The sequence below is a fragment of the Atractosteus spatula genome, chromosome 3, assembly GCF_055471065.1.
Source record: "Atractosteus spatula isolate fAtrSpa1 chromosome 3, fAtrSpa1.hap1, whole genome shotgun sequence".
Lineage (NCBI taxonomy): Eukaryota > Metazoa > Chordata > Actinopteri > Semionotiformes > Lepisosteidae > Atractosteus > Atractosteus spatula.
The window spans coordinates 6,555,683-6,574,435 of NC_142708.1; the positions used below are offsets into that span (position 1 = coordinate 6,555,683).

General features: G+C 47.9%; 1 protein-coding gene across 1 annotated transcript in view; it reads right to left on the bottom strand.

Moving 5' to 3' along the window:
- Window positions 1-18,753, bottom strand: part of LOC148837310 (uncharacterized) — a 58,774-nt gene that overhangs the window by 27,369 nt on the left and 12,652 nt on the right. Inside the window, exons 2-4 of the mRNA XM_088910320.1 lie at window positions 5,466-5,521; window positions 4,008-4,120; window positions 831-905 (exon numbers count right to left, since the gene is read on the bottom strand). Coding sequence (XP_088766446.1) covers window positions 831-905; window positions 4,008-4,120; window positions 5,466-5,521 — 244 coding nt within the window. The remainder of the gene's footprint in view (window positions 1-830; window positions 906-4,007; window positions 4,121-5,465; window positions 5,522-18,753) is intronic.

An 18,753-nucleotide genomic window follows, 5' to 3' on the forward strand; every position in this document is an offset into this window, starting at 1 on the left:
CTCCTTCACCACAGTGGGTCCCACTAAGCTGAAGAGGTGGGTGGCTACGCTGCTAGTAAATTCACAAAGCTGAGAACACATGTAAGGTTAGCAGCGAACAGCAGAGGTACAGAGGTATACCTTCACAGGAAGATGCATCACGATTTCTAAAAGGAAGGCTCAATGCTTCGTAGCTTAAAAAAACACAGCAACTGTCTTCTACAAAACTTCCAGAACTTCAGAGATGTAAAAAAATTGGGTTTATAGCTGGGGAGTTTGGGATTTTCTCCTTATTGAGAAGATGTATGGTTGAATACATTCCAGACCTCAAAAAACCTGAGTCTTGGACTAATACATTATGAAGGTTTACAGTATACAGTAACTGCTGAGAGTGATACATCATATTGTACTGTCATAGATCACTGATAATTGATCAGGTGTCAATAGAAAATGTGTCATCAAAGATAATTAACCATAGATCATTTGTTATGATAGATCACAGATCACGTGTTGATACAGGTCGTCATAAATCATTGGTTATCAATATCAGTCATTGATCATTCTTCACGAGTCACGATAGATCAAAGATCATGTGTCAATGTAAAACATAGATCATGTGTCACAATACAGAATATAGAACATGTGTAATAGATCATAGATAATACTGTATGTTAACATTGGCCATAGATCATGTGTCAATGCAGAACATAGAACATGTATCATCACAGATGTGTCAGACAGACGTTCTTCCAGAGCAGCTGAGCCGTCACACACTGCCCAGCGGTCAAGCTCCAGACGCTTGTTGGTAGCCTGTGGGGGAGAGACGCCCAAGAAGAGGCAGGGTGTCTCACCTTGAAGAAGGCCTTGACAGCAGGCACGTGGCCGGCACACTCGGACCTGCGCGGCTCCGGCACATCCTCCCCGACCTGCGGAAGCAGCCACACACCTGGGTTAAAAGAGAGCCCTGCACCCCCAAACTCAAATAACCCCGGTCCCCTGGGCATTGAGGTCGAAGCGGGGTCACGCCAAACACTTAGCTACTTCTGTTCACTAAATATAGCTCAGCCTATTACAATTTGCTGTACTAATGTGACCAAACCAGCTGACAGAACAGTACATTAAGACACTTTCAGCAGAAGATTTATAGAAAAGTGGCTTCTCTGGCTCGGTCCCTGCTGATGTTCCCATGCTCCCAGTGGAGGAGAGAGCAGGGCCGGCATTCACTCAAACATCGCAAACCCACCACATTCTCTTCACAAATATATGTGAATCAGACACAGCTGAGAATGCCCTGTGCATTTAGACAACCTGCCCTTTACAACAGCTCAGCTACTGACCCCTTCCACCCTTCTGTTCTCGCTGCCTGTGGGGTGACTTAGTTGCTCAAGGAGGAGACTCTGCAGAGCCTTCTCTCAGTGGCATGTCGGCTTTCATTGAGAAAGGGACTCAGCGAACACAGTTTTGAGCGTTGCCATTTGAAATGCATGACAGCCTAAAAGCAGAGACCATACACGTTCTGGATTACAGTGTAGGCGATTGCAAAGAAAAGAGATCCTAGGAAATGGCACAACAGTGGTGAAACAAGGACACAGGTTCACAGCTGGAAAATAAAGAAAAGGAGATCAGGAGACAATCTGGGCACATGGCCTTGCTGAGTGTGCCTGTCATGCAGCCCTGGCATACCAGCAGGCTGTTCGCCCTCTACAGCTGGCATCTGAAGGGGCACAGCTAGGGCAGAGGTGACCGCCGTCAGGAAACCAGTGGGGTTTTTACGGTCTCTACAGGAGCCCAGGTGGCAGTGGGGCTGCTCTTCTGTATCGGCGTGTCCCCGTTCTGCTGCCTTTATACTCAGTGCTGCAGCGGGTTCCCCTTCAGCAAAGAGCTGGCGTCCGCAGGCCCCGCTGGGCTTCGCTGACCCTCTCCCTGCAGCACACGACAGTCTGGCTCAGGCGCCGTGTTCCACCTGTCTCTCCCCCGTGCTTCACGACGACCTGCTGTCTGCGGGCAGCTCGGCCCTGGCAGTTGGCTTCGGGGGCTTGGGCTCTTCCCTGTGTGGTCGAAGAGCTCTTTACCTTCTGTTCTCCCTCCCGCTGACACATCAGCACCTGAAGTGTTTGCTTTATGTTTATTGGAGCCGCCCCATTCAGTCACGCCGTGAATTCACAGGGCGCGGTGCAGATAGCATCGGAGCTGCTTTCCAGAGAACCCCCTGCACCCTCCGTGAGAGAGGAGGGGCGGACACTTCCTCCTGCTCCCAGGAGCTGGGGGGGGGCAGGAAGAATGCAGGAAGGCCTAGGCGTGGCTGACAAGTTCCCCTGGCACACACTGAGAGCACCCACACCCCACCGGCCGGCCTCTATCGCATTAACACTGCGAAGGTGCGCCTGGGAGGCACTGCCAGTCTGAGGGAGACAGTGTGCACCTCTTTCTCAGGCCACACCTTCCCCTCCTCTGGCAAGCAGTCGGGGAGATTGGTCAGGGTAGGCCACCAGCAATGGCTGCAATCCATTGTCTAACCACTTTATCCAATACAGGGTTGCGGGGAAGCGGGAGACTATCCGGGCAAGCAACGGTCTCAAGGCAGGACACACCCTGGATGGGACGCCAGCTCATCGAAGGGCACACAGACCCAGAATATGCCCCCACTCACGCCAGTTGTCCCAGAAGCCAATTAACCTGCCAAAATGTCTTTTTGACTGCAGGAGGAAACTGGAGCACCCAGCAGAAATCCACACAAGGGCAGAACAAACAAACTCCACACAGATAGCACCCCAGGAACTGAACCCCAGCCCCAGCGCTGCGAGGCAGCAATCACAGTGGCACCCGAGATAATCATTGTTTTTAAGTAAAATAAGTAATCTAATCCCAGAATTCTCACAGCTGCCAGCATTTCAAGCAGCTAACAGTCCTAAAAGAGGAGGAGGGAGGAATGTCAAGAGAGCTGCAGGCTAGTATGTGATCTCCTGTCACAGCCCGGGGAACAGAGACTCAAATAACATCTCAAATAACAACGATACGTTTTTTGGGGGGGTTGTTGGAAATGTCTGTAAATGTCTTCTGATTGTCATTACTTTGGCAACACTGTGAGTCACGGGTTGTGCCACTAAAGTCGGTTGACTTTGAATTTGAGGACAGTGAGAGAGCGTCACAGGAAGTGTTTAAGGAAGGGGGGAGAGCTGAGAGGTCAAGGGCTACGCTAGGCTACGCTAGACTCTGCCCCCCCCCCCCCTCGCAACTGGCTACAGATGCGACCTCCAACCCCCACAACATTCCAACTGGTCGTCATGGAAATTCATTCTGAACTCCAAGTGAGGGAGTTACACGCAGCTCTGAGGTGGGAGTCAATCTCAACACTAGACTGACTTCTACAATGTCTTCTCCTTATTTAACAAAGAGGAGCCCGGTTATGCCTACTTGCTGTACTTGATATAACTTATCTACATAGTATAAACCCAACTAATAGACCTGAAACACCCTATCCATCCTTACAACTTATACCAATACCAATAAATGCACCGCTTACTGGAATACCCTTTATCTCAATTTACACCAAATCCCCCACACAGGGTATAGGTCCCTAATATATAAATCAGAAGAAAAGAAACAACACACCAGAAGAAGGCTCCACAGCTGAAACACTGTGTTTCTTTTCTTCTCTTTTCAGCAGGGAATAAACCTTCACTTGTTCCTTTGCAGTCTACGCGTGCTGACGCAGCTCCCTACTTGAACTACTATAGAAATTAGTCCAGCTCAGTAAACACTGGGCTCAGCCCATACACTGCCACCTGAAATGCTGTGGCTTTTCCTTCTACTTTTCCATGTGCAATCAACCTTCACTTGTTCCATCTCAGTCCCTACAATTCTGCGTTCACACAAAAAGCCTGTTCTTGTTCACGCGCTTCTCTCCCCTTACTGTGAGCAACACCGCGTTCCACTGGCCACGCCAGCAAAACAGCCCACGGGGAGAGGAGGCGCGCAGGCGATCAGAGAGCCGTGAGCAGGACGGGACAGCAACCCGCTGGACGTACCCAGATGACCATGACGATCCGGGGCGGACCCCCGCCGGGGGCCGCTATCTTGCACAGGCCGTAGAGCGGGTGGCTGCTCTGGAACTTCTTTGCCAGCTCAGCCACCCCACCAGCTGGGGAGAGAGGGAGATGGGGGGGGGGCACATTAGAGAGACCTTCCACAGAGCACTGTAACGGTTCCTCAGTTTTTCAAACAGAAGACTCCTCAGTCAGTGTGGGACTGTTAACAGGCCTGCTGCTGATGTGTTATTTGGGATGTAATAGTTCCCCAACTAGGGGCTTGGGACCCCCAGGGGTCCTCAGAGACGGTCCAGGGGACCCCCAGAAAACCCAGAAAGTACTTCCCAGGAAACAAGCACGCTCACTTGGCCAGGAGCAATCTGACTGCATTCGTCGAGTCCCATTTTACAGCTTTTTATTTTTATTACTCCAGCATTACTATTGTTACAAATAGTGGGATACAGCAATTATTTCTTGGTTACAGAAATAACCAAGCGGGATGATCAATAATTAAATAGTCATAACCCCCAAATTATAAGAGATGTGCCAAATGGTTGGTATAGCTAGGGACACCTGAGTTCTTTGTTGTCTTTCTTTGGTGAACAGAGTAATAAATCATGCACACTGAGTTAAACAAATATTTATTAATAATGACAAGTACACACACTAAGAACACACAATACAAAATGCAACATAAAAGTTACTCTATTTACAAAGTGTCTCAGAGGCCAATGTCCTGACCAACCAAAAAAAAACCCCAAACTGCTACAAAGTAATCAAAGCCTATATAACACCTACACAAACCTGCCTTCTGAACTAAGCAGAATATGACCTACAGTTAAATCTCTATATAAATATGGATGCTACAAAGCTAAAGGGAAAGCTGTTGTGTCTCTCTAGTCTAAAATGCAAGAGAGACTGCTTTTAACCTAGGGATTCTCTATATGAGAAATCAGAGTTTCCTAAAAGCAACAGAATGGCAAGCCTCTTGTCACCAGGTTCGAATGCTTCACTAGAATGTGGTCTTTAGAGATGATCCAGAGTAAGGACCTCCCACCTTCACTGGCTCCCTTTCCTCTCTCCTGTCCTCTTCTTGGCCTCTCTTGTCCTTCCCATCTCTCCCTGTCTTTTATCCTGTGTTCCTGGAATGCTTATAACTCTTAATGATTTACCCAGAACTTAATTAATCAGTGTACACCAGATGATTCTATTGATCAATGTGTCTCAGACCCTCTACAACTTATTTCTTACTTTGAAGATCCCGAGAACTGCAAATGTTGACTTTAGCTAGATGTTGTCCACCTCTGATCCAGGTGTAACAATATTAGTATTATAATGGCTATATTTATCTCATATAACAGTTCTTGCTGAATGTGATGGTTAAAAAGGGGATGTCCTGCCCAGGGTAGTCTGGAAATCCCTGAGTTAGAAATGAGTGACAAATGAGTGATTCCTTACCTCCAGAGTCAGACAGCTTCAAGTTGTTTGTTGCCCCATCATACGTGAACAAAGCCCTGGAGGAAGACGGACAGGGGTTAGCAGAGTTAGTGGGATACTGATCAGAAGTCAGTGACATCATTTCTCTTTCAGGGCTGAACAGAAAGCTGTGCACTGCCCAGTCACACACATCATCCAGAGGTTCACTATGCAAGTTTTTGCCCCCGCTCTTTAGACACGTAGCTTCTTTATAATTAAATCAGTGGGTTATTGACCACTCAGTGGCACTGTAGAATACCTAGATTGGCACAATGGCCGTTGGGAAGTTTCTTATGTTCCTATGTTGTCTTCTGTCTGGAATATTACAGAACAACTCATCAGAACTGATGATCGGTTAATAGTTTTCAATTTGCATTTGCAGAGATGTTTCAAAAGAAACTCATAAAGACAGAACAATATTGCCAAAATTAGTGGTAATGATGAGATCCTTTGCCAGTGTTGGGAGAGCTGTAGAGTATCTATTGTACCTCTGGTGTATTAACGTGTAATGGAGTACGTTCAACCATACACCTCATTTAGAAGCAACAAAGTAATTTATAATTGTCTGTTTTACAATTGTCTGTTTCAATCCCTTTCCAAAGGTCCTGCTCCCAGCAGATCTAATAATTGTTTATTAATACAATATAGATTCTACTACAGATTTGGTGCACTTATTGGTAGTATGGGTATAATCAGCTGTAGTATGGTGCACTCAGCTGTAATGTGATGTACTAAGATGTAGGATGGTATACAGCTGTAATAATGTGTAGCTCAGCTCTACATTCCTTTCTTGTTAACTAACCCTACCCCAATATCTGTAAAGAGCAGTCAAAATGCTTTGCTGTGTTGTAAACCGCTGACACTCCCCAAAGAGATATATGGACACAGACCCCCATTATCTTTCAGCTCCCACTTAGGGCTCAATGTTGAGTGAGTCCCGACCAAAATCTCCTGAGTGTAAAGTTTGTGTTCCTTCACAAACAGAAATATTCTCACTGCAGGCTTTGAGATGAACCTGTCTGACAGCTTACTGGAGCCAATTCCATGTCCTGACTCGTACTCACATGACTTTATTACAAAGGGGCCGTAATGTAATACACAATTAAAGTAATTCCTTTTTAGGGGATTACAGGCCGCACGAATGAGAACACTTTGGAGCTCATTAAAAGGACGGTATATTTTGGATGACAGCCTCTGCTGACAGATAACCGATGTTCTGTGTGTGGAGCAGCACTAGCAGTTCAGTGTTTGAGTTATACAGAGGATGTCCATAATCCACTGCCTGAAAACCCCACCTCAGTAATACAGGGAAAATATAACATGCTTTTATAACACACTTTCATCACATAATTGCTGATTTTAAGGAGCGGCTCTGGGATTTACCAGTAGGAAAGATATAGGATGTCACCTCATTATCTAGTAACCACTTCACACAAAAACCAGAATAACAGTGGAGCACCAGCCTAAAAAAATAAGATACCTATTCTGTGAATGGGGCCTGTCTGTATACATTGCATTGTAAGAGGCAATCAAAGGTGTTTGCTCCTTTGCTTTATTAGATAAATGTCAAGAAATTTTCTGAAAAGCTTTGAAGATCATGCTGTTGTGCTTCATGCTCGATTCCCCAATACTCCATTAAACATTCTGTGCGCCTGGCGGAGAACTAGCCTGGGCCACAGTGAGTAAGTTCTAAGGTGCCCCTTTCCTAGAACACAGCAGTCAAAACGCACATCTTTCAAATGAACAGCACTACCATGCATGCACAAACCCTGGTTTGCTCGTATTCCCCGAGTCTCTCATCAGAAGAGCAAGCTGGAGCTGAACCAGGAAGATTACAACGAGACCTGATATTATATTGGATGAATATTTTACGCAATTGTGGTTGCCACGCTATAGAAAAGATACTGTTGCTCTGGAGACAGCCCAGAGTACAGAGAGCAGATGCACTGCAAGGTTTAAGGGAATGTCCTACACCGACAGACCTGAGGGAACCAAACCGTTGTGGTCTTGAACAGAGAAGATTATGAGGGGTCCAGATACAAGCATTTAAAATCCCTGAAATCAAGAACAGGGAACAGTTCTTTGCCCAAAGAGTAGTGGAAGTGTGGAAAAAGCTACCCAGCCATGTTGTTGAGGCTTCTTTCAAGAAATGGCTAGAAAGCTTCTTTGGATCAACTAACTACTAAATGCCAAATGGACTACTGTAAGTGGCCCGATGGCTGGCTTGAGCGTTTACAAGCACTCCTACAAACGTGAATGCTTGCCACACACACACAGAACACTTAACACTGCTGTTAACGCTGCTGCCTAGAGATTAATCTTTCACCATTGACTAGCTCTTTCCTGCACGTTTAGAGATGGCTGCGTGCTTAACGGTCTGCTGGGAGAACGAACCGCAGCAGTAATGATTAACTCCGTACAGCGAGCAGAGAACGTGTCTCAGGGACTGTGGACTCTCCATTAATAATTGAACCGCACAGCGATCGCCTTGCACGACCCTGCGAAGATGAGGATCAAAGATCCCCCTGCTCTCTGGCAGCGTTTTCTGCAGAGTAAAGAATTGAAAGGTCCAGCAAAATGACGCTGCAGATTACAGAACGTGGCGACCAGGCACTCGCCCACGGCCATCGTCGGAAGAGAGAGAGACTTTCCTGCGAAATGGCAGCGAGAGGCTGAGCGCGATCGCCTTGATCTGTCGAGCCCAGCAGCAGGGCGATTTCACTGTTTTCCCTGGCAACGAGCCAGAGGCTGATCCCACTGCGAGGCAGTGCCAATCCTCCAGGTACACAAGATTTTCCCACACGCAGCTTCCCATGGCACAACCCGGGCTGCTCGGAGCAGCTCCGAGCCCCGCGCTTCAGGCGAAACAGCTCATAGCAGCAAGTCTCGCTCTCAGTGCATTACTGCAGCATAACATGACTGTGTTTTTGTAAGGGGGAAAAAACAATGCATGTAATTATGTAACAATATCAACATTGTACCCTGAAGCTGAAACCACAGCAGGCTGACAATCTAATTCTTTAAATAAGCGAGTGACTAAACGTTAATGATAGGCTGCAGTAATAACCTCAATTATCTCCTACGGTGTTAAAAGAGCCCCTCGTCTCCTCCACGTCTCCGTCACGTGACCTCAGCCTGAAGCGACTTCAGTTTTGGGGAGAAAGTCAATGAAAGACCGCGTCTCTCTCAACGGGCCCATAACAGAGCTGAAAGCTGGTTTTAACAAAACACAAGTGTACACTTAGTGAAAGTTTGGAACCTGGAAAATCATTCTGTTCCCTCCCCCTCTTTCTCACTCTTTCAGCAGTGAATTCAGATCTGGGTCGCTATGCTGTTGGGTTTCTGGATTAATGCCACTTCTTCTGTTTAGGTCTGCGTCCACATTGTTTGGCTGGCCTAATCCTAAAGGTTATAATAATCCAAATCAGACAGAAGCAATAAAGGTTTTCTCACAGCACACAGACTACAAGAAGCAGGAATTCATCACGGGGCTCTGTGAGGCACTGTGGGGGTCAAAGGTGAGAGGTTAAAGGTGAGAACTGGGCAGACTGGGTAGAATTTTCCAGAATGTCTTACTTGTCTTACTACCGTCTTAGTTGATTGGCTTAATCCCTGCCGTAACGCAAACACACCGTAGTGCATCATAGCAATGATCTCAATTATCTTTGTTTTTCTTCAACCTTCTTGAACGAAAACCTTCTCAACATTCAAGTGAGAATCATCCCAGAGAGTGCCTCGAGAATTCAGCCTTCTCTGCCAACTTACTGCAATTAATTTATAGACTCAGCCCGGTCTGACTAGTAAGTAAGAACTGCTGCGTACTTGCCTGTTCATGACTAATATTTGTAGATTCAGATTTTTCTACACCTAAGCACACAAGAAATCAATAAAAATCTGGTGTGGAACCACACATTCCTGTTCTATGCATATATGTACAATTTTTTGACATAAGCTGCATGAAAGTCACTTCCTTCCTGAGCCAAGTGATCAGAAGCCCCCATCAAAATGTCACTAGTTTTTAACAACCCAGAAGCCGGTTCTTTAGAGTAAAACTGCACAGGCGCACACACACACACTCTTGATCAGCAGCTGCCTGCCTCACCACTCATGAGGTCAAGAGAGCTCTGCCACTGATCCCAGTGTGACTATGGACACGCAGAGCTGGCTTGTGTGCCTCAGCGCTTTTCCCAAATCCCTGGGAGCAGCCCTGTGCTGGGAAGTGTTCTCAGGGCGGAATGTGATCTCACGAGCAGCGTAGTGCTGGCAAGACAGGCTCTGAGCCGAGGGGGACTGTGGATCTGCCATTCCACTGCACTGAAAACCTTTATCCGTGAGCAGTGATGCCTGGGAAAGCCGCTGAGAGGTTGAACACTGGCTCTGTGCTGATTGCATAAGGTTGGACAGCCTGTTCCATACTCCCACAACCCTTTGTGTAAAAAAGCACCTCCTGTTCTCAGTTTTAAATCGCTTCTCACTGAATTTTCTACACAATTGTAATTCTTGCAAAATCAGTTAAGTCCTACATATTGCTAATATATTGCAGTCTTTGCTTTAGAATATAAGAACAGTTCACTAACGAGACAAGGCCATTCATTCCACCTAGTCTGTCTGGTAGGCAACTGATTCAAGGATCTCATCTGCCTATTTCTTGAATTAAACCAGGATATTCAACAGCATGGATGGATAGCTTGTTCCATACTCCCACAACCCTTTAGGTAAAGACATGCCTCCTATTATAGATGCACTTCCACAAAGTTTCCGCTGGTGTCCTCTGGTTTGTGTTTGCGTGTTTATTCTGAAGGTTGACTCAATCAAGGCATCTGGAAGCACCGTACACTGCTGTGTCTACTCTGAGATGGAGCGGACATCGTGCCACAGTAACTGGAACTGGGCACTTCACAACCGCCCCAGCTCTGCAGCTCGGGTTTGTTTTAATACATGTGGCATCGCATCCCGGCGCCTGATGAGAGAAACAGAGCTGCTCCTGACCAGAGCCCGGTATCCAGCTATGATCTCAGACTGGGGTACCAACCTGCCAGTACAAGACTGAGGGGGCGCAGAGGGGGAGAGAGATACAGAATGAGAACAACAGAACAACTGGTGAGAGAGAGAGAGCTAGAGGCAAGGAGGAGGACACAGAGACAGCGAGAGCAGGAAGAGAGGAGAGGTGCTGGAGAGAAAGGCCGCAGAGGGGAGAGAAACACATCGAGTCAGTGGTTTGAAAAGTGAGCGTGTGAGAGGCGGGGGGGGGGGGGAGGGGGGTTGTGTCTGAAGTTTTCGGCTCCAGCCAAAGAAGCTAAGAGAGGCCCGGAGGCTTTGCCTAATGACAACCGCGGTTTCATCTGGAGGCAATTCACGAGCGGTATGAAACCTGCCTGCCAAAGTGACAGCAGCAGCAGACCAGCTAACCTCAAATCAACGGCGCGCTGAACGCAACAGGAAGAAAAAGAAAGAGCGACGCGGACCCTCACAGCCAGAGGCGAACACGCCCTCTGCCCCGAGCCAGTGCCGCACAGCATGATGGGATCACGCAGGGCCTGATGCAGATGCTCGTACAGATGGTCCATATCCATGCCAAAAAGCTGTGGGATAACGGGGCATTCCAGCGTACTTGGGGCTAACTGAAATAATGCAGGAACCGGAATACTTAGCTCACCGTGTCTATGAGAGCTACTGACTGAAAGGGTTGGATGGTACGCGTTCCGATCGTGGGGTTGGTGTTTTCATTGCCGGTTAAATATTAACTGTTACCATGGATCCTGCACCAATCGCCTCAGGAAAGATTCCAGAAGAAAAGTCGCTGATCATAACTCTAATCACTGAGAGCCGGTTCTTGAGGTCCTTTGCTCAGATCATCCCAGCACTCCGATTGTGTCCTCGCCCAGTTAATCACTTGCTCGGGTATCCCAGCCTTCAAGGAGCACCACGATGTGCTCTTGGACCAATAACCCACATGCAGCCCATTGATCCTGGTACTGGTGAGGCCTCTGGATTAACAGCTGAAAGGCTGTAGGTTCAAATCCCAGATTGGACAGTGCTGTTGGACTCTTACTTAAAGGAGGTATTCCGCTCAATAAGCTTCAGTTATAAAAATGCAAATGGGTAACTCAAGAATAAATTGCGATGATGTCATTACATCATCCAATGTGATGACATCATTGCATGACATCACTGGCCATCCCATGCAGAAGAGCAGGGGCAGGGTCTGGTAGCAGACAGGGGACAAGACGCGCCTCGTGCAAGTCTGCGGTGCCACCCTCAGCTCTCCCAGCCGTCTTTACAGGCAAGGCCAGAAGAAGCAGGGTCATCCATGCCAAGATGGAAAAACAAGAAATTAAAGAACAGGAATAAATGACAGACGGGCTTACAAAGCTGCCAAATGTTTTGCACTTTAGGTAAGGCTGCAGTGCTGAAAGAGTTTTGGCCACAGCTACGTTTATGAATAAAGCACGCTGGCTGCACCATGACCCTGCAGTGCCTGTGAAACCGTGCCGCCTGGTCTCTGGGCCCTGCTCTCGTACTCAAACTCAGTCAAGCCACCGGAAACAGCGCGGCTGGCCGCGAGACTTGAATTCGGACGGCTGTGCCGAACCACGCGCGGGGCAAGGCCACTGCTATCGGCACGGTGCAACGAGACAGTGAAACCCGAGCGGAATAAACCGAAGCAGCGCTCTCTCCCTCGCACACTTCTCCAGGCCTCTTCCCGTTCGGCCTCCAGACTGTCATAAATAACCACCGGCTGGCTCGGCGCTGACCTGGGGCCCAGCCTGCTATTTATAGGCGTCTGCAGGAGCTCAGAAGCGAGGCATTACACCCCCCAAGCCCTGACTTCCTCTCACACTCAGCGCTCACCAAACATGGTAAAAACGGCAGCTCTGTTGTTTACAGGAAACAGGCCTTTTGAAAAAAAAATAAAACAGTAACCTGTCCGCAGCCTCGGTGACGGACAAACTTCAGCCACCTACACGACCGGAAGGAGAAAAACGATGGCGAGGGGGGAGGGGGAGGGAGAGGGGAGAAGGAGGAGAAACTCTCCAGGAACTCTCCTTTTTCTCTTTCCCTTCTCTCTCACGGCAACACCCCCGTTTTCCACCTCCCTTCTCCCCCTGTGGCCTCTCTCAGGTCCACTGAATTCTCAGAGGCCAAAACACAAAGCTCATAAGTGGCGGGGCAACAGCCAGCAGTGTTAGGCGGGTGAGACCGGGCTCCGTCAGGCGCTGGCAGGCCTGCAGTGACGTCAGCAATCGATGCGCCCCTCTGAGGCCAGTGGAGCTCTCAGTGTGGCACAGCTGGCACCGGCCGGCAGTCAGGGGAGCTGGTGCATCATGCAGCTAGGTGGAAAAATAATCAAAAGAAACAACTGCCAACTGGTCCGTGTCTGCTAGCTTGGCCTTGTGTATCGTCCATGGGCCTGCAGGGGCTCCTCCAAAGGGCAGACGTTTATACTGGGGGTGCTGTGGGAAGAGTGAGGAGCTCCCCTCAGCTCGGACGTCACAGCCCTCGTGCACGTGCGTGTCCTGTCCTGCCCTGCCCTGCCCTGTTCCTTCACAGAGCTGCCTGGCACTGTGCAGCGGATACTCAGCTCAGCCTGTGAAAAAGAGGCCTGACTCACACCAGTGAGAGCTGTCCTCCACACAGCAACCGCACACTCCTAACACTGAACACTCTTCACCCCAATACCCTTTAACATTGGGCTACTGAGCACAGTGCACCCCAGTATTCTTTTAAAACTGAGCTCCTGAAAGCTGTGACTCCAGAACTCATTTATGCTGAGCAACTGAACACAGTGAGCTTAGCCCAGCACTCCTCTTAACACTGCACTGCTCAGCACAGCGCAACGCAGTACTCTTAAACACAGCTGCCCAGCACAGCGCATCCCAGCCCTCTTAACACTGAAATACTGAACACAGTGCAGCCCAGCTGCCCAACACTGAGCTTCTGAACACCCTGCTATGGCACACACTGCACACCAGCCCTCTTAACACTGAAATACTGAACACAGTGCAGCCCAGCTGCCCAACACTGAGCTTCTGAACACCCTGCTATGGCACACACTGCACACCAGCCCTCTTAACACTGAAATACTGAACACAGTGCAGCCCAGCTGCCCAACACTGAGCTTCTGAACACCCTGCTATGGCACACACTGCACACCAGGCCTGTAAGACTCAGACGCTCAGCTCACTGCCCTCCGAACTCTTCCTTCATTTTCCCTTCTGACTCTCCGCTCAGACTCTGTCTGACTCCGATTCTGGCTCCTTCTCTCGCGAGGGGGGGGGGGGGGACTCCCCAGGGTGGCCATGACCTCACAGCAGCAACCGTTCGCAGAGCCGGAGAGGAACGGGGCCGTCCCAGACTTCCTGTCCAGGGTCCACGAGGGCAGGCAGAGCAGGAGGAGGTGGGAACGCAGAGGAAAGCAGGAGGGAGCAGGAGAGCAGGGCAGACAGGCCAGAAGCGGAGAGAGAGAGGGAGATGGGAGGCTGGAAGAGGAGGGAGGAGGGAAGGAGAGGAAGGAATGCAGAGGGATGGGGGAGGAATGGAAACTTCGGCTCTGCGTGAAGCAACATCCCAGTTCTGAGGAAAAATGACAAACAAATAAATAAACAGCTGTGGTGGGAGGAATGATCCAGCACAGCAACACTGTGAGTGAGACTGCGAGTGACAGTGAGAGAGAAGCAGCAGGCCAACAGAGAGAGAGGGATTTCAGAGTGAGGGAGTGCTGCACGCACGTTTTTTTTCAATGCATCAAAAGCTACCGATGCAAGTGGCCACAGATTCCTTTGTTTCAGAAATGAAAAAGTAGTTGTGAAGAGCAAAATCTGATATTACACATTCTTCTTCTCGTACATAGTGCTGTTGCACATGAATTAGATTATGAATCATTATTTCTCAACATTAAAGCTGAGTTCTTACCACCACTCACTACATCACTGGTTGAACCAGTGGATCAAGGCGTGATCACGAACTTTAAATGCAAGGACAGCATGTGAAAAACATACACTCTGGAGCAGTGAATGACTGTTGTTTTCAATGAGACCACAATCTGAAAAGAGATGGTCATACTATTTACCGTATCTATTTCTAATTATTGATTTTCATGGGTTATTGGTACTTAAATGCATATACGTGTGTCTGAACTGTATGTTGTGAAAGTATGATAAGCTAATTAAAGTACATGATTCGTTTTGGATATAAGTCTTTCCAAATCAATTTGCTATAAGGTGTATTATTCAGGAACGTAACCTGGACTACAGTATAACAGGAGCCTCTTTCCAGTATTTGATAGCTACAAGTGAACACACTCAGACTAACTTATGGTTCCTCACATGACTCTATTCCATTAATTCTTATGGAAAAGACTCCTGCTTTAACTCGCATGGGCAAAGTTTACACTCTCATGGTCCTAAACCCTGGATATTTATATTGTTCCTGTGGGATAATATTCCCCTTTAGATATCATTTTATTATAAACCATCACAACTTTCCGGTCCCCAACTCTGACTGATATTGGGGACTGCCTGTACTGACAAGGGTATGTTGAAGGGTATGTTGGTCCCCTTGTCTCATGTTGTGGATGAATTTATTGCTTAAAATGCTGGGACTTCATTAGTCAGAAATTCACACCTACTATGTGATCATGTCTCATCCTAGTTACTAAATAAGAGTTTCTCACTCCATATGAAAATGAGGAGAGGCACAGCCAGTGGCGTGTATCGCTATCACTGTGGACTGTGCCTTAATAATTTAACAACAGATCAGATCATTTATCCCGTCCCTTTCCTGATGAGCATCCTCCTTGAAACAGCAACGCCTTCAAAGACTATCAGGCTGACCCAGGGAGGCACACTACAAACTCATGGGATGACTTGCAAAGCTACATAGACAAAGACGTGTTGCAGGTATAGTTTTTCATGGAGACTGCTCCCTAACTTCCAGCTCATTGCAGAAGGATCCACTCCCCACTGTGGCTCACTGGGGACAGTCACTGCTAGGCTTCACAGGCCCTTGGACAAAGCTGGAGCTCAGAGACTTCATTCAATCCGTTTGGCCTGATACCGTCATTATCTCACTATCCCATCAGACCCTTTGTCAGGGGCGAAAGGAGAAAGAAGGATATCACAAGTTCTACTCTTTCGACCAATGAGAAAGGCCTGTCCAATACTCCAGCTAATCACGGTCCACCTGCCAAAGACCAGTGCATCATGGGACCTCATTTGTGAATATGAAATGAGAGAGATAGGTTGAGGCAGTTGGAAGTATTCGGTCTGTCTCATAGCTGAAAATGAGCTTCAGCCCCAAACCCTGGACAGAGTTTTAAACAGCATCTCACCTGCAGCAAATGAATGTTCTAACTCACTGTTTCATGTCTGCTAACCTGAACTACATGCTTGATGATCACAACACATCATCACCATAAACACAAGATTCTTCTCAATAAAAAAGCTTTGTCTTGCATATGTTTTGCAATTATTTATTTTCTGGTTTGCAGCTAGCTTAACTGGAACTCTGCTGTCCTTCTTACATTAGCGGGCATATTGTCGTTCAATCAATTGTATTTGTGCATGATCAACTGGTCAAAGCTGGTCAGATGTGCAGTCAGTGAAACAAATCTTAGGATGAGATCCTGGCCAAACAGGGCTGCTGTCTAGCGTTCCTATAATCCTGCTCCTGTTTTAAAAAGCTAATTTCACAGTTTCCAGTTCTCAGAAGCCACAGCATCTTCTGACCTGCTAATTATCTATGGGAATGAATTGTTTGTGGTCCCCCAGCTCAGTGATAACTTGAAGGCACTTATAAAGCTTATATGCCTAGAGGCCTAGAGATGACTAGTTGACTAGTAGCCATGGCTGGACCTGCCCAACTGCAACAGTGACTGTGTGGCTAAACTTTCCCAGCGTTGTGCTGATTGTGCTGATTGATATCAGTGATGGTCTCCAGCAACCATCATAAACAACAGATCAGATCATCATAAAAGTCACCCGTTAAACACACAAACCAATGACATAGTAAAGACTGCTGGGATGGAGCCCGTGTTCTCCAAACGGCGGGCAAAGCTCAGGGTTCAGACAGCAGGGACAGCAGCTGGGAGAGCTTCTTTCATTTCATTTCTCATCAGGTGTTTTAGAGCCTCTGTCTGCTTATGCAGATACATTACCCAGGTGATTTACGGCAGGACTGTCCAGGAATTTTTACAGCACTGATAAGGAGGCGCTCCATAAACCTAACAGGAGTATATAAATTAACAGAGGCTTCAATTCTCCAGATGTTTCCCATTCCCATCAGGACAATCGGGCTCCCCACAGCTCAGAACACCTCCCCCAGCCTTAGGGGGCTCCCTGCCCCATCTGAGACGGGGCTGGGTAAAAGGCAATGGTCATTTACACAGAAATGGAGCATTTTTTAGCTTTTCATTAATGTTATACAGCTTGATAACTTCATCTGCCACGGTCAGTGCCCCATGTTTTGTAGAAGTCATTAGGCACCTGTATGGCTGAGGAAACACTGCAATGCATCTTCATCCATTCAAAGAAGTAACGAAAAGCTCAGGAGGAAACTCAGTCTCGAAGACTCCTGGGTACCGGAGTAGCAGCGCTGGGTACCACTGCTTTAAGGCACAGGCTGGACAAGCAAAGACACGGGACCTGGGGGATGGGTTTAAGTGGCGTGCACCAGACTCCAGACTCATCTGATTCAGCCCAGTGCAGTCACACAGGCCCCAGCAGGGCTGTGTCCAGGGCAAACTCACTGCATTCTTACCATTACATCATTGCACTTCTGTAATGCATTGCAACCCTTGTGCATCAAAGCAGTGGCTAGAGAAACACTATTCAGAAATCCTATTGACAGAAAGAATTCAGAGCAGCTCAGGGCTCCAGGTACAGTACATCAGCTCCTGCTGCATCAGCCAGAAGCCTGGCAGACTCACAGCAGGCTGCAGCTGAGCGCTCAGGGCTCTCTAAGAGCTCATGGGAACGGAGGAGAATGTAAATTCTCTGGGTCAGATTTAGTAACAGCTCCTAGTTGAGTTTTTTTTTTCTCCCTAAAAACAGATTTAACCCTGCAGGACCTGCAGCTCTCTGCCTAAACCTCTTAGACACACACAAGAGCCTCTTTATTCACAACGTTGCAGAAGGCTGGAAATTCACTGGGTCTTGATCCCATTGGGAGCTAAAAAAAAGGCAGAAGGCTGCTCTCAGTTGACACCCTCTTGAGATCTGCTGTGAAGAGTCAAACAGCTCTGGCAGTAGCCTGTGTTCACCCCAATGAGGAGGTGTAGGTACCCTTCGCTGCCTGGTTGCCCTAGTGCCCCAAGAGAAGAGGGGAACAGCGTCCTCACACCAGCACCACTGCCCTGGGACAGCCAAGGGATTTCCAACTAATCATTCAGCCCTGCTCCTCAGCTCTGCCTCACCAGGCAGGGGAGGTGAGCCCGTGACCGGTGACCCAGTTAACGCCACCCGGGGCCTGAGCACTCGCTGACGACATGACACACGCCCCTGGCAAACCAGCACAAATAAAACCCCACTGTGCGCAAAGCGGATCCCCACTCACAGAGTGAACATAAGAACAATTACAAACGAGGAGAGGCCACTTAGCCCATCTGGTAATCGACAGATTGACTCAAGGATCTCTTCCAGTTCTTTCTGAAAAGAAAACAGTAAACTGACTTCAACTACCTAGGAGAGTGGCTTGTTCCATACACCCACACCTCTCAGGTAAAGAAACACCTCCTGTTCTCAGTTTTAGATGCATGTTTTTACTTTATTTGCTGATTCATCCCAATTTTGGTATCATCTGCAAGTGTAACTATTTTACTACCTAAATCTACAGTATATCACCAGTATAAATTTGGTCCTAGCACAGATTCATGTGGTACTCCACTAATTACATCACCCCAGTCCGAGTATTCACCCTTTTATCCGTGCTATTTTCTAATTCATACCCAATTCTCAATCCAGAAATTTGGATTTCCAAATTTGGAATAAAAACCAAATTAAAAAAAAACAACAGTATATGAGCCTGCGCTGCTGCTCGCCCCAGGATCTCTGCTACTGAAACTTGTCACTGTCTCCTCATGTTACTGCCAGGAGCGGATATCTTCACCAGTGAGAGGTCTTGAGTATGGCCCTTTGAGGCATGGAGCAGCCTCCACTAGACAAGCCAGTACAACATCAGGGGCTCCTCTCAGAGTGAGTGCACTCTTAACTCTGCAGTCCTCTTTACGAGCTCTAGGGTAGGGCACACTGCTAAACTGAGCCGAGCCCTGCAG